The following is a 22147-nucleotide window of genomic DNA, read 5'->3' as shown; positions in this document are numbered from 1 at the left end:
TCTCTCTTTTTCGTCTGTTGCTCTTTTTTTTTTTTACATAATTAATCAAAAGGCTGAACCGACGGTTGTGATAGTGGTAACAACGCAACAAGTGCATGAAGCAGTTCAAGAAGCGACGAAGTGGCCCCTTTCTGTACCCTCTCGTGATGTGGAACGAAAAAAGAAAAAAAAAAAACAGGCACACCTTGCGTCAGACGCAGTGGCGTGCCCCCCCCCCCCCCCCCCCCGATTTTTTTTTTTTTCCATGGCATACAGAGCACAAAATGACACTCGATCACATACGCCTGCCCGACCCCCCCCCCCCCCCCGAAAAAAATTTCTGGCTACGCCCCTGGTCAGACGCTCCCGTGTGGCAGGACACGCAGAGGGGTCACTCCATGCGCCGCAATTTAAAAGGAAGAGAAATATCTAAGAGCGTCTGATTCTCCATTGTCGACACGCAGCCTTGTCCATTCCCCCGGGGTGGGTATGTGCCATAATTTTGAGGGAGGAAACAAACAAACAAGCAAACATTGTCGACACTTGCAGCGCGTTGCTCAAGCACAAAGACGTAACAGCTCTGACAGTTGTTAATACACGCTTGTCCTGTACCTGTGCGTTCATTTCGGGCGTCCTTGTTTGTGCTTCAGCGGCGCGCTGCAAGTATCGAGCTGCGTGTCGTTCTTCGTGTAACATTCCAATTTCTTGCTATCGAATTCATTGCTTTGCCCTTGCGGCGAAACTGTGACTTTTTCATTCCACGACCAAACTTGGCGCGCAAAGAAACGCACAAACGCCATTTTAGAAACCGAAACCGAAATCGGAGAGGCTGCTTGTAGATTGAACTGCAAGTGCCACAAGCTGTTTTAGATAACTTGCGCACATTTCACACTTCCAGCCCGATTTAGATAGCGCTTCTCTAACGCGCTTTTGACGAATGGTTTTGCTAAAAGAGACGCGCATGCTGAAAGTGGCCGGCAGCGGAAACTCGTTGAAAATGGCGTCGGTCGCGACAAGAGCCATGTGATATCGTTCCGTCGTCTGCATAAACATCTAAAATAGCCTTCAAACCGCGTTCTGAAACCACTCGGACACATTGAGCTGTCACTTCTCTCTTTGGGACCTTTTCCAGAAAACGGCTCCAAGTGGTGGGGCCTAAAATACAGAGGTGAGTGCCTGCTTTCTTACTTTTTCCGTCGCAATCGCGCTCGTGCGTACTTCATCGCTCATTCAGTCGATTAACTTTCGTCGAGGCCCGACCGAGAAGCGTCTAGCGTACCCTTGAACTTTGAACTCGCGAAAGCGCCAGTGCTAATAAATGCCGAGTATCTTGGCGTTTGGCCGTCCGACTGCAACACCGAAGCCTGTGCCCTTTTATGATGGTCGATTGGCTTTCTCCATTAGTGCGCGTGTTTCAAAACATTGGAGCCTTTATAATGCCGGTCGTTACGCGCGTGTGGAGGAATTCCGAGCGGTCTGCAATTTCAGATAGCGCCTGTTACGTAAAAAATCGCTTGTAAATCAAACTCGGGCTGGGCATCCGCTGCTCTTAAATACACGTACAGGCTTCTCACACTTCTAGGAAAACTCGGAGCGCTTTGCAACGTGCTCCGAGTTTTCCCTTAAGTGTGAAACAGCCTGTACATAACTCTTGTGAAACTTTGAATGAAATATTCACGTTCCGCTGATGTGACTCATGTATCGAAAACTCATTCGGGACGTGTTGAGAAACGCGCGGTTCTGGTTTCTTGGGTGGTTTTTCTATGGCTTGTCGAATGTTTTTTCTCGCCGGGCGCCCACGCACGATAGCTCATACGGGTGACGCATAGAGGAAGCGCTGCGCATGTGTTTATGTAGTTACCAACGTGCAAGTTCTCCACAGTCACGTTTAATTAAGTTTTCTTCTAATTTTCGAAGAGTTAAGTACTGTCTTGTTACTGTAAACTCGGAAGGATGCCCACTAGTTTACTGGTGCTATCGCGATTAGAGCAAAGTTCCATGCAGTTGAAGGTGCTGTAGTTGTTCTGCAGCCTTTGTGGTAGTTAAGTTTATTTCCTTTGTGTTTATTTTTTTGGGGGGGGGGAGGGCGAGGAAATGCGCTTTAATTTAAACCGTACAGAGTAATAGCGGCGTGTACGTTATAAGGTTACGAGACCCTGATTACGGTTTTGTTTGCTTACTCGCTTTCTATTCATTAAAATGTTTCACCAACAACATTTCAAAAACAGCCAACATGTAATTGAACTTGCTGTCCTAATGTACATGCATGATTATGGACAGTGAATGTGGCAGGCAGTTACTTATCTTGCTGTTATGCTTGACAGTATATGACTCATATATAAATGGCACGTACAAAGTCCTGCCAGAGATTAGCAAGATATTGCTGATATTGCTACCATGTGCGTAACTGACGTGTGACTGCATACACCTACACGGTCATAATGTGCAGCATACTTTTCCCAAATAGCAGAGGTATAGAGACCTGGTATACATTGTTTGCCTATTGATTACATAGGTATACATCAGGTTGGTCACAAGAAGGTTGCTGTTCTTTGTCATTGGAGTTATCATTGTATTATTTGCAGCTTGTTTGTTAAGATAAATTTCCCTCATTGTCAATGGGACGGTAGTTACGTGTCCAAAAGAGCAACGCTGACGTTAATTCACGTCTGATTGTAACTGTAGCTGCTAGTGATAGCACCCGCTGTCCATTGCGCATAAGTGTGTACTCTTTACACCTACAGAGGTTCACCAGCCAAGATAAACCTTCGATGGTTACCTGCTCGTCTTGCTACAAATACACTTGGCAATGGCTTAGCCTTCTCGTTTGGTGCTTCAAGTCTCAAGTGTGTAGATATGTTCTACATGTCTTCAAGCCTCAAGTGTGTAGATACTCTACACTTGGCATTATCTGACTATCAGTTGCACTGAACTAAAGGGGATGATTCGTTTCAGAGGTGTAGCCGTTAGAAATTCACGCTGCTTGCATAAGCGTACACTTTATGCTTCGCATCATGTAGAATACCATATGATAGAACAGCATTTAATTCCCACCAGAAAAAAATGCAGGTACGTTGCTGTGAGTAAGCACTCCATTTAGAAGGGTCTTGACGAATGTCCACAGCTGTCAAACACTCATTACAAAGTTATCTATCAAGAGCAGCTTTATGGCAAAGATACAAAGATAAAAGCACAGACTCACATGTATAAAAACATAAGCATGTAGAGATAAGGTCTCAGAAATAGATGCAACAGTAAAATATAACAGCAACAGTGAGACTTGGATCACACTCAATGACAATTGTGTACATAAAAAGTCAATAAGGAGGTAGCAGCCCTCAGGACATAATATGCCTATCCTACGTCTGTTACATTTGTTTGTGGAAGATGTTAGAGCTTGTAATTTATAATAATCTGTGCTAGTAGCAGCCACAGTCTTTGTGATGTGAAGCTAGCCTGCTTGTGAATATGCAGTTTCCATTAAAACTCTTTTTTTCTTGAATACCTTATTTAGTGTATCTTGTGCAGGCCAGCATGGGTACTAAATCTGGCTGCAGAAATAAGTCATGACTATGACTGTCACATGAAAAAATAAGTGGTACGCCGTTCAAAAACTTTTATTTCGGAGAAATTATAATGATCATTTTCACTCAATAGAGCAACATCAATTCTGTATATATATATTATCGGTTCATTCTGTTATTCTACAGTGATGGATTATGCCTATTATATAAAGCAAAAATGGTATAATCGTTGCATATTGCCAGTTCTAACATATGGAACTAAAACTTGGAGGATAACAATGAAAAAAAAAAAAAACTACAACTTAAGGACCATGTAGCAAGCAGTAGGACAGAAAATGATATGTGCAAAATTAAGAGATAAGAAGACAGCAGAATGAATCAGAGAAGAAACAGGGATAGAGGATAGGCTAGTCGAGATTAAGCGACAAAAATTGACTTGTGCAGGCCATGCAATGTGTAGGAAAGACAACTGGTGGTTGGTTAGAGTAACGAAAGTGATACCAAGGGATGGGATACCGAGCTGAGTGTGGCAGTGAATTGGGCAGGGTGATGACATCAAAATGTTTGCAGGAATAAAATGGAATCAACTTGCACAACACAGGGTAATAAATTGTACATTGTTTGGAGAAGCCTTCATCCTGCAGTGGATATAAAATAGGCTGCCTCTGATTGCGATGATTTAATGTCTAGCTGTGAATCATTACATTCTAATAATGATTATGTGGTGTTCAAAGTATTAGATGGTGTATGTTAGAAAGCTATGATTGGGAGGTGTTGGAAGTAATTTGCGATTCAAACAACTAAGTGCTACATTTGGGCTGCAGAAGAAGAGTGCCGGCTATTGTACGATCAAATAAAATGAATGACTGAGGAAGACAGTAAAGAGCAGTGGTAAAAAAAAAAAAGATGATTGTTATAATGTTGACGCTTTGAAATTAAAATTAAACATGGCCTAAACGGAATACCTGTAACACATAATTCTTACGGGGAAGTGCTAACTAACAGTAGCCGCGATGTACACAACTCACTCTTATATACGGTTGACCTCGTTGTATTTCGTGTGTGCGACAAGGATGTCAATCTGGCAGTGACAAGGAAGATATGTGGGTAGTATACTTGACGAAATAGTACTCGCTGAATTGAGTGGTCGATTCACTATCCTGAGTGCCGCTACTCTGCCCTTTATATGCAAATATTCTCCGTAAATGTATTTTAAACCTCCTTTCCTTCTTGTAACATCACTTAGCGCAGATAATTTTAGCAACACTACTTCTTTTCCCATCATCTTGTACTACACCCCTCCCTCAGTCTCACTGAGGGCCTTTTGGGGTATTTTGTTTAAATAATTAACTGTGGTACACCTGTAATGCTATTTTTCTTCATGATGCTTCTCTTGCAGATGGATTTTAACTCTGCACTGTCCGGGGCAGGCGACTTCGGCACTTATCAGAAGCTGCTGGTGCTGTTGCTCGTGGTTCCCTCTGGCGCTCTGTGCGCGCTCGTTTACTTTACCCAGTACTTCATCATCCTCATTCCCGATGATTATTCGTGCCACCTTGCCGAAGTTCCTCAAGCTCTGCTGAACGCGACCAACCTCACATCCGATCTTCTCAAGGCTCTGGCCTTGCCTCCTGACGAGGAAGGCAAAGGAACACTCAGCCAGTGTCGCATGTATGATGTCAACCTAACATCTCTCATTGAGGCTGGCACCGTGGTGGCAAATGCTTCATGGGACACAGTGGGCTGCCGTAATGGCTGGGACTACAATTTTGGCAACCTCTATCCAACGATTGCAACAGAGGTAAGAGTTCAGGCCGCAAAACACAAAACTCATCCATATGTTTTCTTTTTTAATTCGAAAGCGAAAGCCATTGGATCTATTTCGTGGTTTTTGAGGTGGGCAGATATTGATTCTGTTCGCTGCTGCGTAATAATTTTTATTGTCTTTATATCCTGGTGCTACTTGTTAAATGTGTTCTTTGATATATGTCATTCCTATGTTTCCATAATGTGCCAGTTAGTACATTTTTATTTACTCGTATGTAGCATCATTTATTTCCTTGTATTTGATTACTTGCTTCATTAACAGAGTGTGTTCTTACGTCTGTCATTGCTATGTTGCCACAATTTATTAATTACTATATTATTAAGTTACCAGTAGGTGGTCCCTCTCACAGTTTTGTAATTCTGGGACCTCCTTCTGTATTAATGATGAATTAATGTTGAATAATTTCCCTTTGTCAATAGCAGTTACCTCACCTGCTTGCGTTGCTAAATCAAACATGCTGATTATGTCACGTAGACTTGCCAACCATACCATGTGACCTATGAAAACAACTTAGTAGATCTTTCTTTTTCCTTTCCCAGCTGAATATGGTGTGTGACCAAAGTCATCTTTCTTATTATATACAAACATTTTTCTACGCTGGAACCAGCATAGGCTCAGTATTTTTCGGCTTCATCGCTGACAGGTAAGTCACACTTACATTTACGCTCTGCTGTCCCTTCCGTGGTTCACTTTTTTACATGGTGACACTTTGCTGGTGCATTTGTCATTCATCTATGATACTTCGTGCTAATGTGCACACATCTTTCTTGCACTTGTGTCAGCTGAGTGAAATAACACATTATGCCTTGTTGAACGCATTATGATTGCATTTGAAATCTTAACAAATATCTTGGAATAGTTGTGAAAGCATTAAAAGACCGTGCAGTATTGATACTATTGTGTGCTTGCATGCAACATTTTATAGACGAAAAAGTTAGGGAAACAAATTTGTGATATTTATGGTTGACTTAATAACAGCAGTCGTGGTATTCATGATGTGGCTTTATAACAGGATTGTGTGCATTTACAAGCTTTATGATAGTTAACAAGAGAGTGCATACCACTCGTACACGCAGAGCACTCTAGCGAGTTATTGGTGAAATACCATTGTCTTTACATTCAGTAGATGTGCTGCCCAATAGCATTCGATCGCGCATCATCAGCAGCAGCTGCTGTGTCAATAACCACATGTGCATTGTTTTTCATTGTCCAGTCACGAAGAGAGCCACAAAGAGTGCTTCACATTGCCTTTCAATAATGCTTTTTTATTTTCTCAACATGAATGGCATCATCCTTCACAGTTGCTCCAGCGCTCTTATGGAGTGCATCTGCTAAACATACAAACCATGAGAGCGAACTAGCCACCCGCTAGAGTGCTCTGCATGTACTGAGAACCATGTGCTCCTGTGTTTACTGTCATAAAGCGCGTGTCTGTGGTGCCCCATGCTATTTTCTAATCTGACGTACTGCCTTTGTAGGTACGGCCGAAAGCCATCAATAATCCTAAGCTATGCCTTGGCATGGCTGGCCGGTTTGGTGTCATCTTTTGTGAAGAGCCTGGCCGGCTTCTCCATTCTGCGCTTTCTTGTGGGAATGTGCATCATTCCACTTTCTGAAGATCCTTACTGTGCTCAGTGAGTACGCGATTCTAACATTTTCCCGTGATTTGTTCTTCCTTGGTTGTTCTTTTTTTCTCTTGTGGCACTCACTGTGAATAGCATCTTTCTTTTTCTTTCAAAAAAATGAATTTGAGGCATGGACCTCATTAGCCTCAGCAACTCATTCAATCACTAGCTCAATTTTCATCTGCAGTGAATTCCTATCAATTTTTCCTTTGGGTTTGCAATACTAAAGGTACAAACGGCTGGTTGTTTTTGCACGTTCTGGTGAAATGTGTCACAGTCAGCTGGTCCAAATAGGGTTCTTGGATACATCATCAACATTCACATGATTCAACATGACCCAGATAAAATTTACATATACTGGTACCATGCTCAGCTAAGGACGTGCAAAAATTTATTGGTTAGTGCTGTTACACCAGACACTTTGTTAAACATTTTGCCCACATTACTCGGTCTCTCTCCAGCCACTTTCAGAGGCGTGCACTTTTGCATATAGAAATTTTAACTGGTTGCATGTAATCATAGAAATTAGGTGTTCCTGCCTTAACTGTGCTTTTTAATTTCGAAAAAGGCTGGTGCACTTAAAATGGTGGAGGCAGGAAAGTCTTAATGTTCCTAGATACAGGAAGGAGGTGTGTAGTGTGAATTCATATTATCTTGTTCGGATGAACATAACTAGCTGGAATTATTTTTAAGTTGAATTAAGAGATTTCATTGAAAATCCTTTAACTATGCAGAAGAAAGTTGGGGCCATCAGTTTGCACACTAATCTTCGTGCTAATTTATTTAGTTGCATTAGTTTACGCGCTTTATGGTAGTTGTGTGGCGGTATCATTTTTATGAGCAATAATTGACACTTGCCACGATCACTGACAATGGCATTATGGTTTTGAGTGTAAGATTGTGAGTTTAATTCCTGCTAATGATGGCTGCATACGACTTGAGAAGGATGCATAAGTGTTCAAGTATGCTAGAGTTTATTGGTTCACTAAATAACCCTACGCAATCAATGTTAATACAGAGCCCTCCACTATAGTCCCTCATATAGCCTCAATATTGTTTTGGGATGCTGTAAACTCCGTCGGTTAACATACTTGAAGTGTGTCTAACTGGAAGTTTGACCTCATCATAGTAAGAGAGATGCCACTGGTAAACTTTCTGTAACCACAATTGCTGCTTTTGCAGAAATAAATTCATTACCTCTGTTCATGTATGCACCAATTCTTTACACAAAGGCATGATCAGAAGGAGGGTAGTTAGCATTATTTAAGCTGATACAAAAATACTAAGCGCTTTGTTTCAATCGTGTAGTATAAGTGGGCTTCCAAAGAGAATCAGCAGGCCTGCTATATACGTAAATGCAAATAACATATTAGGAAGCGAGAGTAGGTAGTTATAGATAACACGTGTTCTTACCCATTTGTATGTCGGGTTGTCGTGCAGGTCTTGAATACATAGGACCCCGCTGGAGAACACTGCCCATAGTACTGTGGGCACTGTCATACATTGTCTTCTCTATGCTGTGTCCATGGCTGGCTTATGGCATTCAAAACTGGACCTACTTGTCTGTCTGTACAAGCATGCCATTGCTGCTGATTGTCGTCTTCATGAGGTACATACAACCTTTTCATTTCATTGTGCTGTGCTGCCTGATAAGATTATGAAGTTTCATAAAATTTCTAAAATCTATTTCAAAACAGAGCAAGCTGTAAACCATTTTGTAAGTCAAAGCTGGCTTATTTACTCGTGCATAGTGAAATTAAACATCATGTTTTAATCTGTTCATTGTACAGTAAATTTTGATAGAATCGTGATCTCAGCTATGTGATGCTAATGTACACTCCATTTACATGTCGAGCATGTTTGCTTGACATGTTATTATAATGCCTAAGGAAATTTGAAGGGGAGTGTTTTCTTTAGCTTAAAAACAGGTAGACATAATTTCTCCGAAACACTCAACTTTATGAAGACATAAAAAAACATGCACTTTTGCTTATATCTTGGATTCTTGCTTTTCTTTTATTTCTTTTAACACTTTATGTCTTTCAGTTCTTTTCATCTTTTTCCAGAGAGGGCTGCCAGAAAGCGTAATAAAAAAAGCGCCACCTAAATCAGTGCAGCCTAGCTTCATTATGCAGAAACAAGTAATGGTTGCCATTTCAATGACTTTGGAGCTATTTAGGAAAGTATGATTTTCAGGGTTATAGTGTCATTGACTACTACATGAAACAGATACTTGTTCACATCTGATACACAGCAGACACTTGGATAAGGAGGCGATGCACGGGGTTGTAACTGCACGTATTTGGTCAGTGCTGCGTACTTAGGTAGAATGGCAGCTAAAGGTTGGAAAAAGGAGGGGCTGAGGCCACCGTTTCTGGAGAGCTGGGAAAACTCAAATCCCTCCCCCTGTGCCCCCTTCTTCTCTGAAGCCCATCTGAAGACATTTAACGCACTTCCTTAAGAATTCATAATTTGCCACGGTCCCTGTTTGCATTTTCTCTTAAGGCCACACGTAGCTATAAACATGTCGATACTTCACCGAGAAAGACATTCCAATACTGTGGACTCTCGGTAAACGGAAATCTCTTAAATGGAACTACTGCTTAAATTGAGCAACTGACTCTAATATGATTGGTTTTGTACTTGAATTCTGCACCCTTGTTCACTTCTCAATAAATGGAGCTCCTGTTAAATGTAACACATTTTCCTGGTCCCTTCAGGTTCCGTTTAACGAGAGTCTACTATTTTCAATATGGTTTGTTCACAGTTGCTTCATTGTGTATTCTTGATTCAGCTTTCTTGATAGACTTATGAAACTGTCATGACTTGAACATCATTGGTCATCTGCAAGTCATGACTTTGTGTCACGGTTTCACGTTTAATTTGACATTTCTCCTCTTTTTTGACGTGTTTACATCTTGCGACATTTCACTGAAAGGTCCTTTGCCTCTGCAGGTTCGTGCCGGAATCAGCCAGCTGGCTGCTGACACGAGGCCGCAACGAGGATGCGGTGAAATACCTGCGTAGGGTGGCCTTCTTCAACAAGAGGGACATCCCTGACAACCTGGAACTGAAGGCAGATCGAGTGCGTTTCTTAGTTCACTACATAGGCATGCACACAGGGGAGGCTGTGGTAGGCGGCTGCACCCCCTGATTATACAAGGGGGAGGCGCCAAGTCTGCCTGTCCATTTATGGGGCCTGTCCGGTTATTGTTTAATGTCCTGGGTTATGGCTGCGCATGTTTTTGGCGATGATGGCGGCCTAGGACACTTGAATATGCAGTCCAAAAACTGTTTGCTTCCCATATTTCTCCGTGGAAAGCTAGAGACCAAAGCCAGGCTGTTGTGAGAAGCATTTCACCACTTCATTTAAATTTTTTATTTCATTGCGAAGCTTCTTTTTTTGTTTAGTACTCAACCAGTGGATGGGGGGGAGGTGCTGCGGGGAAATTTGCCCCCCCCCCCCCTCCCCCCTGATGGAGAACCCTATATGACTATATATATCTGTGTTTGCAACTTGACTTTCCTATGGTAATCTTTTTTTTTTTGCTAGCTGTGAATTGCTATATTTGGCACATTTTGTGGGTTTTCTCCAAGGTGTGTGCACAAATTTTTCAAAGAGATTGCAGTTGTATTAGTGCAATGGATTTCAGATTGCATTGTAGTACCATATGAAAATGTGAGGTTGGTAACATTAAGTCTTCATATGGTTTTCGGGGTGCCACAGTAAAGAACTGTATAGTCAAGGGTCACTACTATGTGATGTCACGAATATAGGAAAATTACAAGTGTAAAATCTCAGCGGACACAAAACAAGGGTAATTGGAGATCGCTCAGAGTGGCCTTTGTCATGTTGTAGACATTCATATAATGATGATGGTGGTCTTTTTCAAGATTCAATCATTTTTTTAGATACGAAGCATCTCTTGCTCGTGTCTATGTCCCACGGCGTCGGCGTCTGCGTCCATGCTCACACTACGCATGCGCAACTCTTCTCCTTCCCTCTCTCCAGCAGCTGCACGTTACTCTCTCCACTTCTCTCCTACCACCTGCTTGCGCTTCTCCTGTGTTCTCGCTTCTGCTCTCGCGGCGCATGCGCTACTCTCCTCCTCTAGTCTCCTCTCCTTCAAGTGTCAATATAAAGCGGGTAGAGTGCTGCGCGCGTTCAGTGCAGCGCTTCCTTCGGTTGACTCCGCTTGACTTCGTTGATGCTTCCGATGAAATGTGATGGAAACAACAGTCCCGTCACTTAGTGGGTAGACCTTCGCTAACTGTTTCACCTTCGTCTATGCAATTAAAAGAACGAACCCCCCCCCCCCCCCCCCCCCCCGATGCTTCGCATCACCTCAGGGTTCCCTTCGGGAAGGTGCGGTTTAGATGCGAAGCATCTTATGGCAGAGTTCATACCAGTGGTGGTGGTGGTGGTGGTGTGCAGTACGACCACCCTTACTGCGCATGCACAAGCCCTGTCCACTCCCCCTCTCCACTCCTCCTCTGAAATGCAGGCTCGACATGCCGAAATTCTCTCCTGCGCAACGCCGCGATGAGCACCAGCGCATGCGCGTCCCCTCCCCCCTCCCTCTCTTCTCCTACGCTGCCCCCCTCTCGCGCGCCTGTCGACCGCGTTGCCCGCTCACCCTGTGAGAATTAACCTCCCCCCTCCCCCTCTCTCTCTCCTCCTACGCTGCCCCCCTCTCGCGCGCCTGTCGACCGCGTTCCCCGCTCGCCCTGTGAGAATTAACGGCCAGGCTAAAGGGAAGACACGACGCACGTAGCGTTCCTCTTCGTGTTCCACGACGCGAGGTCGGTAGCATGCCAGAGGTCAGTAGCATGCCCAACGAACGCCAATGGAACGCGATTGTGCATGTGCTCCGGCTTCGCCTCGCCTCATGGTCCCCTTTAAGCGGGAGATGGTGTAATTTTTTTTCTCTTAGAGCAGATCCATAATTTTATTATATGTGCAACAAATGTCTGTTGGGATGAAAATGTATATTTAGGCCTTGCTTTTGCGAGAAATGAACATCCTCAGCAGTGTAAAATCAGTTTTTAGTCATTCCTATCTATAGTGTGCAATTTGTAGGAGTATATGGTTACAGCCAGATTTTTCTTGTGGTCTTAACAAGAATAACAAATAATCATTGCAGACAGATGGAGTGCTGTGGTTGCAGCCAATACGCACATTAGTGCTTCATTTTCATACTGTTTCCATTATAAATTTCAGGGGGCCAAAGAAGACGCCAAGAGGGTGACATTTCTGGACTTGTTCCGCACACCAAGGATTCGCAAGCATTCCCTGCTGATGCTGTGTGCATGGTAATTTTGCCGAGTTGATCTTGTATTGTGCTGTGGCGTTCAAAATGTCTGTAAGGATGGATAGATCTTTTTTCTTGCTTGCCTGCGTCATGTTCTGTGGACCGTGTTATTTATTTAGCTTATTACTTTTAATGTTCAGATAAAGCTTGGTTGTAAGAGCTTGTGTGAATAATATAAGCGATACGTGTGTATTACAAATACAGTAAAAGCTCGTTAATTCGGATTTCTAGGGACCGGAAAAAATGTCCGAATTAACCGAATGTCCGAATTATCGAATATTCGAAATAAACACAATAAATGCACGAGTTTTTTCAACATACCTTTACTTAACAAAGTAATCGCGGATGCTTGTCTGTTTTTGAGCAGATATTCACGCGGACACAGTTTTTCTGAGCCCTTCAAGGTGCTCAGCAGCTCGCATGATGTCTGCAGTGTCCGCAAAAGTTTCACCCGTCATCCACGCTTTTCGGTTGGCACGGTAATCCACGGGAACATTGTTGATGTTCTTAAAGCAGCGTGGTTTTTTAATCTTTCCGTTAACGAGAAGCGGCAAGCGCTCTGTTCCCGTCACGTTGGCAGCTAAAAGTACGGTTACTCATTCCTTGCTTCTTTTGCCGCTGATAGAAGCATCCCCTTTCATCACTCTTCATCACTTCTTGTCGGGAGAGCCCATTATTCAGAGCACGCAAAATTTCTACTTTGGTGGTGAAGTCCTTGGCCTCGTACTTGGGCCGCTTTGCCGGCGTTGCCATCGGAGGAGAGTGCGGTCACACGAGAAGTCAGCGCAAAAGCACCAGCAACGATCAAGCTAAAGGAGCCGTACTGAAACGTTCCTCGATAAATTGGCGATCAACGATGCAGCACACCAACGGGAACAAAGCAACAAAACCCACACGCGAAAAAAAGACGTTCAACCAGTCTCAATCCAAGCCAGGTCGATAATTGATGTCCATGGCAATGATGCGTTTGAGCTTCACTTTTGTTCCGAATTTTCTTTTTTCGTTTTCGAGCCTCGCCAGCGGCCCGAAAGTCGCCGAATTATCCGATTTGCGGTCAAATCTGTCCGAAATAACGAGTGCCCAGTCTCATAGAGTGATGCATTTATTTACAGGGACCGGATGACGTGTCCGAATTAACCGATTTTCCGAATTAACGAGAGTCGAATTAACCCCTTGGAGGGTTTTCGCCGTACATGTACGGCAGAAGCTTCCTGGTACCAAAGGGTTTTCGTCGTACATGTACGGCATAGCGTTTATTTTTAAAACGCGCGCCTTTTTCGATCGTTTCTCTTGCTTGACCTGTGCTTCCACACTTCGGGAATACGTGGAATTTTTTTCATGCGCCAATGTCTCTGCGTTGTATTTTTATTTTGCTTCCCAAAACGGCGCGCCGGCTATCGCTTGCCCATCCGAGCGCGTTCGCGGTGCAGCTGGTTCAAAGTGCGCGCCTTTTTCGATCATTTCTCTTTCTTTGCATGTGCTGCCACGCTTCGGGAATACGTGGAATTTTTTTCATGCCCCAATGTATCTCCGTTGTTGCTTTTTTTATGCTTCGCAAAACAGTGCGCCGGCTACCGATTGCGCAACTGAGCGCGCCTGCGGAGCGGTTGGTTGGTTTCAAACGCGTGCCTTTTTCGATCATTTCTCTTGTTTTGCATGTGCTGCCACGCTTCGGGATTATGTGGAATTTTTTTCATGCGCCGATGTATCTCCGTTGTTGCTTTTTTTATGCTTCGAAAAATGGCGTGCCGGCTATCGATTGCGCAACCTACTGCACCTGCGGAGCGGTTGGTTGGTTTCAAACGCGCGCCTTCTTCGATCATTTCTCTTGCTTGGAATGTGCTGCCGCGCTTCAGGAATACGTGGAATTTTTTTAATGCGCCGATGTCTCTCCGCCTTTTTTTTTCTGCTTTCCAAAGCGGCGCGGCGGCTTTCAGTTGAGCACCAGAACGTGCGCACGCGGTCCGGCTGGTTTTGGTTTCGCCCTTCAGGTGGTTTGCACTTCTTGCGCCTGCAAAGCTGATGGCTGCGTTGTTTCTAATCTCTCAAAGGGTGACTGATTGTTACTCTCTCGTTCATTGCTCCCAGGGGCGCAATTACATCTGTTTCCGTGCGACGCTAAATTACACAAACAGTACCGCTGTGATTGCGTTTCCTGTTTTGGGGTCTCGGAAAACCTAGCTACGTCTTGTTGGCGATAAGACGAAGGATTACTGTAGCTTTTTCACCCATTTTGCTTTCCGGACGGATGCACAACCATATAGTTTTCTTCCGTGCGCTCACTGACGCAGTTCGCTTACGGTATGTAAGCACGCGCCGGTTGCTCTGCTGCCGGTGAGTCGAGCAGCGATTCTACCGATGCGGACTATTCCCCAAGTGCCGAATCACAATCTGATTCATTGGATTTCAGTTTGTCAGACGAGGATTTTCTGACAAGTTCAGACTCTGATGACGATCAAGGAGGGACATCTGAAAAGCGTGCGCGGCGAGACGATGCGGACTACGAATAAACCATGTGTATGTAACAACAAAAGTGATTTTTTTGTCACTTTACGGTCACGAAAAAAAATTTTTGATAATTTTTTTCTTAACTAGAATTGTCTGAAGAATTTATTTCAGCAATAAAAAAATTACACATTTTTGGACTGGATTTCGCGAAAATATTCGACCCTCAAAGGGTTAACGAGCTTTTACTGTATATGTAAAATTTCATTGCAAGAACGTGCTTCTTGGGGCCTCTTGATTCCATCGCTGTACAAGACACTTCGTTGTAAGGATTATGCACCCTGCTACTCATAGCAGAAAAAGAAAACCTTCATTTAACAATAATTCAAAAGACGCAGCAAAAGAAATTTACCGATGGTTTAGCTCTGGCTAAGTACAAACTGTTGTACGCTAGCACCATTATTTCATGGGGCATGCGTCTATGGAGCTTTAACGTCAGCGTCTATGCAGCGTTGTCATTGTTTGGCAGTTTTGTTAGCCCACACATTTGTTGTGGTCTTGGCATCAATGTGAAGACGGTGTTTGCTCTATACAGTAGATTCTTGCTTCCACTCCACCACGTGTACTACTATCGGCTCTTCATGCTTGCTCACTGTATGCACAGATGCGCAATAACTTTTCGCCAGAATTGAAGCCCTAGCACTAGTGGACTAAAAAACTCTTCTTACTTTGTGCGTGTGTTCACTTTTGCTTTGACAGAATGATGTGCAAATTTAGCTGAGCCTATGGCATTGAGATATCGAGTGTGAATAAGTGGGCTGTTTGGTACAGATTCATGGTATAGGAGTGCAACCACACACATACACCACACTTGTACTTGCAAATCAGTTCTACGGAATCCCACAAGGTGGCAGAAGAGTTAAGAAAGGGAAAATAGACAACCACCCGTTTGTAGCACGAAGCCACAAGGAAATCCATACGGATTTCTCAGAAATAAAGCCTCTTAGTTGCCGAAAAAATTCGTCCTGGTCCGGGGATCGAACTCGGGACCAACGCCTTTCCGGGGCGGTCGCTCTACCAATTGAGCTAACCAGGAAGCTAGCAATTGGCAACTCATTTCTGAGCACTGTTCATTTGCTTCTGGTAGATTAATTAATTAAAGAACATTTTATTGTTAGGACATACTGCTATATGACATACTGCTATTTGCTACTTGTGAGACCCAGTTATGTATCTGAACATTTTTTGCAGACAAGTGTGCAGTACAGCATATTACTTAACATTGATAATCTCAGCCAGTATGATTTACTATCAGTGTTTTGTGGGTAGCCTGCAAATCTTAGCAAATATGCCTGTGCTTTATCTAGAACTCTTCCATCCTCCTTGCTTTCGTATATTATTTTACCAACATCCCTGTTATATGGATTGGAAGCCATTGCCTTAACTTTGCTCTGGTTGCCACAGGTTGCCTGTGCTTGCAATGTACCATACCACACCACAAGATATAATCATGCTGGTTGTGGTACACCATATGAAAATTTTATTGCAAAAGAAAAAAAATGCCTTAGTAAAAGCTCTATTGAAGTATTGAAATACTTGTTAGCTATTGTTGTACTCTGAAATGCTGCAGGTTTTAAATTAGGTGATTGCATTGGGGAGAGGCATCAGATGGAGAAAACAAGCACAGATTTACTGTTGCCATGCCTTTAAAGATGGTTTTCCGAGATAAACTTTTTTCAGCAGAGCTTTGAGGCCGTCATGCAGGAGCAAAACCTTTCACTTACCTTTTAGAGCTTCCAAACTTATAACTAAATGTTTATGGGATGCTGTGCTAAACGTACATCCTTTTGTCCATTTTCAGGTTTGTCACGTACTGCTGCTACCACACCAACGTCTACAACACGTCATTCCTCGGCACAGATGTATACCTCTCGTACACGTTGGGCTCCCTAGTGGAACTGCCTGGAATGCTGCTTGTGCTGTTTGGCTTGGACACGCTTGGTCGCCGCTGGCCGATGATTATTGTGACGGGTGTCGCTGGCATTGTTGGCATCCTGTCCATTCTCTTCCGCAACGGTGAATATTGCAAAAGCAAAGCTTGCATGTTCTCAAAGGAAAACATGTGAGATCATTGCAATGGCTTAAATTTTGTAGTTTGAGTTCAAGCTCATGCACGATTGTGCTTAATTTCCCAGGAAAGGATAGGTCATTGAACAGCAAAAGCATAACAGAAATGACAAAATAATTATGGTGATATATATTTTGTGACTTATCATTGTCTGATAATTTGTATAGGGGTTATTCTATAAGTTCTGTGCTCGACCCAGAAGGAAGTGGCAAGGGTATAGGAACGTCCATATACCGTATTTACCCGCATAATTTGCGCCCTCGCATAATTTGCGCACCCCTAATATTTAACCAGCTTTGCTAAAAAAAAATATTTACTCGCATATTTTGCGCTCCCCGACCCGCTCGAGCCAGCTCGCCGGCGCGCGCGCACGGGGAAACTTTGGACGGCCGCGCCCTTTGGAAAAGCGGTGACAGCGGCCGCGGCGATGATTCTCAATCGGACTTCTCAACCAGTGATTCTGACTAGACCGTGCATGACCGAATCTGGCTGGTTAAAGTACGTGCTAATTCTGTTAAAAACCGTTCGTTTGCGCTATAATTTATTTTCTTCTTTAATGTATTATATCGCGCGTGTTAGGACTATATATTGTGCGTTATTTCAGATGTGCTCGCGAATTCTCCGCGTAATTTGCGCACCCCCTTTTCGGAGCTTCAAATTCGCGAACAAAAGTGCGCAAATTATGCGAGTAAATACGGTATTTGATTTTGAAACAGTTCTCTACATTGTTTACATACTTATCTTAGTGATGTTTCAGTGGCTGGTTTTTATAAAAATGAAGCTAAATTCAAAGCAAACTAAACAATTACAGTCAGCAACGCTACTAAAGTTGTAAAAGCCTGCCACAGAAGGTTCCTCCCATTGAATCAGGAAAGAGTTGACAAATGTGATAGATGGCTAGCCACTGGAAACTCCCTGTGGCTTTCTGGAGGCTGTAAGTGTTATAAACCAGATTCAAGGTAGCCACCAAGCTAATTCAAAAGGTTGTCATCCTAGTGTGCTAGGATGTCCTTCTGTCAATTGGGAAGCATTAGTTGGTGAACTGGTTGAACATTATTCATGTATGGCAAGCATAGGTCGGCAAAAAATGTGGAACTCACTCAGACTCACTCACGAAACATATCTTACCCTTAGGGCTCACTCGGACTCAAACTCACCAAACTTTTCCTCATCCGGACTCACTCGGACTCAGACTCACTATAATTTTTCTCAACCGGACTCACTCGGACTCAGACTCACCAAAATATATTTCACCCAGACTCACTCAGACTCAGACTCACGGCTCGATCTGAGTCTGAGTGAGTCTGAGTGAGTCGACTCATGAGTCCGCTAGCCTATAATTAGCCTCTTTCGACCATAATGTCAATGCTCTTTAACGCCAATATCTCGCATACTCGGTGCGCTACTTAGCGCATTCTGATCTCGTACCTTCAAAGACGAGTTATCTGAGTTTGCAGTTCAATAAGGACCTTTTTATTGAAAGAGATGACTCGCACGTGATATTTTGATCAGTAACTTCCCGTGAAAAGGTTTGCGGGGGGAGGTCAAGGCACCTCCTCCCCTTCTCCCTCCTCAACTCATGCCTCTGATCAATAAATCTTGAGCTGACGTATGAATGGTAGTGCGTTGAATTATGTGGAAGTATACGTGAGTATAAACGTGAGCCGACATAAGGATGATAGTGATGCTGAACTTGAGTAGATAAGACCATAGGTCGGCAAAAAAATGTGGAGCTCACTCAGACTCACTCATGCAATATATTTTGCCCTTAGGGCTCACTCGGACTCACACTCACCAAAATTTTCCTCAACCGGACTCACCCGGACTCAGACTCACCAAAGTTTTTCCCAACCGAACTCACTCGGACTCAGACTCACAAAAGCGTTACTCACCCGGACTCACTCAGGCTCAGACTCACTTCTCGATTTGAGTCTGAGTGAGTCTGAGTGAGTCGACTCATGAGTGAGTTCGCCGACCTATGATGGCAAGAGCCTTCCTTTAACTTGAAAGTTGAAGAGCATGCCTGTTAATTCTCGCAAACGATTTCCGTCACTTTGTGTGTTGATATAATCGGCCATGCTTTCATCGCTGATGAGTGGAAAAGTGTTCTCATTGCTTTAAATTCACTCGCTTGTGAATTGAAAATGGTTGATCAAGGATTTTTTCAACAGCCAAGCCCTGGCTAAAAAACACAGACATTTATGAGCTGTGTTGAACACTATCCCTAGTTCTAGCCCAATGCAGGGATTGGTTAGCAGGCAAGAACAACCTCAAAGCTTTGCTTATCTAATTTCCTTGCATGAAGATGTTGTGACCTGCTTTATCTACCCTGCGATTGTCAAGACGACGGTCTTCTTGCATGGTCACTTTGTCAGCTTGCTTGCGTGAAGCTTCACCTTGGGGCTTTTTCAATCATGTTGAAGGAATGCTGCAAATGCTTTTAGTGCCAAGCTGAAGATAGAACATGCTGTGAATGCTGCAGCTGATGTCTAGTGAGGGATTCGTGCCATTCCACTGTTGGCTTATGCCGTACTGACGTTGAATCTTTTCTGTCAAGCATTCAATGACTACGAATGCATTTGCTGCTCATATTATGAATTTATTGCATGGATCACCGCCTGCCAACATCTGCGAGCAGTTGATGCACGTGTGAACTTTTTTTTTCCGTACTAATACTCAAGCATGTGTGTGTAGCGGCATTGTGCCATTAAGTACTCACATTTGCTGTGCCTAGAAATCTTGTGTCATGTGTTTATTCAGTCCATGATATCATTACAGTAAAAGCTCGTTAATTCGACATCCGTTAATTCGGAAATTCGGATAATTCGGACGGCTCTATTGGTCCCGGCCGAAGTGCATGTTAATCTATGGGACCAAACCTTCGTTAATTCGTCAGAATTGGGCTCCGCACTCGCTTAAGTCGGACAAATGCTGACGGCTGCCGCTACACAAAGTGGGGTGGTAAAGCAGCGCCTGCACCACTGGGGCGAAACCGAAACAGAGTCACATCGCCATCGTCATCAACTAGTGGGGGCGATCGCAGCGTCACCGAACGTTGGCGTCTTCTTTCTTCGCTCCACAGCTCCACTGCGCCTTCTATTCTATTCTTGCAGATTTCTTGTTTTTTCCCGTTGTGACCGTGTTTACATGTGAGGCCCGAGCATGCGGCAGTAGCCGACGGTGGCATCGCGAGGTGTCAGCCGAGTCCACCGACGGTGACTGCCCGACCTTCGATGCTGTCCTTCCCACAGATTGACCCTTCAGGACTACATCGCGATTGATGATTGTGTAGCCACGGACTGGTCTCCTGCCCGATCAAGAAATTATTAATGATGTCGCGACCTCATCGCACCTCACGGGAAGTCTCGGAGGCGCTTTTGATATTAGAGGGCGTTTGCCTGAGCACTTCCGACAGTTTGCGTGCTGTTGGCCATTTGGAAAAGTTACGAAAAATTGTAAATGTAAGCCGGAATCTGCGTGAAAACGCAGACGACCATTACAAAATACTTCAGCAAATAAAGGTATGCTTCTCCAACTTGATTTTAATGTTGTTTTTCCTGTTCATTCGTTAATTCGGCATTCGGTTAATTCGGACATTTTTTCCGGTCCCGTGAAATCCGAATTAACGAGCTTTTACTGTATAAGCGATCAATGCACTTGTGGTTTGTAGCTTTAAAACATTATTAAGCTTTCATGCAGTTGTGCTTTCAAACTTTGAAGCATTGTTGCTCTAGCAGTTTTCTCATGGTTGTTGCAGAACGACCGTTTTTTGAGCAAGATGTGGGGGCAGTACAAATAGCTTTGTATGCACTGCTACTTTGCATCATGAACTGTAGTTTGCTAGGGCAGTGATTTTCAATTTTCTGGCTATTGTGGACCCCATAGTTTACTCATATTTTACTGCATGATATTAGACATTGAACTGGTACCATAACTAAAACAGCACCATGTTCCAAGCTGCTTAAGCTACCTATTATACCAGTTTACATGTCAATAACCCTATTAACTTTATCAGAAAGGGCAATTGCCTGCTGGATATTAAGAACCTTACTGTTTCACTGGTTCTGCAGCAGAAATTCAGTTCGAATGGCTGTTTCTATAATTTCTTTTATCCAATGCTCATACATATATGTGTTTTAGTGCTTATGTCCATTATGCCGCACTGATGGTGCATTGTGGATTCACCCTCTGTGCAGGTTCCCATATCTCTGTACTGGTGCTGAGCCTTCTAATGAGGGTGTGCCTGACGGCCGAGTATGACACCATCATGCAGTACTCTGCTGAGGTGTACCCAACTGTTCTCAGAGGTCGTGGCCTAGCATTGCTACGCTTTGCTGGCACTCTCAGTCTCTATGTTAGCCCATCGATCGTCTATTTGGTAAGTGACGGGCGTAACCTTATACATTCACCTGCTTTAGGATTCGTGACGAATTGTGCAGCCATTGCACAATTTGCCACTAAACAAAAAACCTCTTCTCTTTTGTGGATGTCATCATTCCTGCGGTGGCCGTATTTTCGATGGAGGTGGAAATGCTAGATGCCCGTCGATGTGGTCGGAGGTCTGCCCATAGGACCGGGGAGCAGCCAGGCCTCAGGGAGAAGTAGAGGTCGGGAGCCGGAGCTGATTACAAGAACGTTTATTTACATGACGATTTGGTAGTGTGTGGTAGTGTACGGTAGCGTGTTTGGAGCGTCTCGACGCTTGCATTATAAAGCCTGGGTCTTCCCCAGGTTCCCTGTTGGGGAAAACCATGAGTCCAGGATAGTCCAATCAACAAGTTGTCTTCATCTCTGCCCCCTAAAGGGAAAGTAAAGCACTGCCCCCCTCCCACCACAGAGAAGCGGCGCTTGGCACGACGGGAGGTGAACAGAAGACACAATAGGGCACCATACACACAATGAAGGGATCACGGCGGCGCACATTCCTGAAAACTGGCCGCGTTCTCAGGTGCAGTCTTTCCTTGCCTCGATAGCGTCGCCGGCGTAGGGGACGGCCAGCTGTCGGTCGGGTCACAAAGCCACAAAGACACCGCGTAGTGTGGGAAGGGTGCCCGATGAGGAATCTCCGGCGCTCGGCTAATTGTCCGGTGCATCTCGCAGAATGCCGAACAAAGCAGTGCACAAGTGACTGCCTCCTCTGAGCAGCCTCGACTGCAAATAGTTCATCTCCAGTCCATAAAACCGTCAAACTCAGCCAAGTGTGCCCAAAGCGCTTGACAAGGTGCACTGACAGCCTTGAAGGGTTCAGGACACAACTGCAGTGTTGTCGCCGCATCTGGTTCACCTCGGGAACGTTGAGGGTGAAG

General features: G+C 44.1%; 1 protein-coding gene across 1 annotated transcript; it reads left to right on the top strand.

The window, feature by feature from the left end:
• Positions 1–966: 966 nt before the first annotated feature.
• LOC119387687 (carcinine transporter-like) lies at positions 967–21219 on the top strand (the record flags this gene model as incomplete). The annotated part of the gene is given in 9 exon segments (XM_049413606.1): positions 967–1147; positions 4903–5304; positions 5871–5974; positions 6810–6958; positions 8397–8565; positions 9912–10041; positions 12178–12269; positions 16575–16789; positions 21038–21219. Coding segments are annotated over 8 exon segments (1443 nt in total), but the record flags the coding sequence as incomplete, so codon positions are not given.
• Positions 21220–22147: the final 928 nt, after the last annotated feature.

Source organism: Rhipicephalus sanguineus, chromosome 3, assembly GCF_013339695.2.
Source record: "Rhipicephalus sanguineus isolate Rsan-2018 chromosome 3, BIME_Rsan_1.4, whole genome shotgun sequence".
NCBI lineage: Eukaryota > Metazoa > Arthropoda > Arachnida > Ixodida > Ixodidae > Rhipicephalus > Rhipicephalus sanguineus.
The sequence above is the reverse complement of the archived record's forward strand: the minus strand, read 5'-3'. Positions and strand labels throughout refer to the sequence as shown.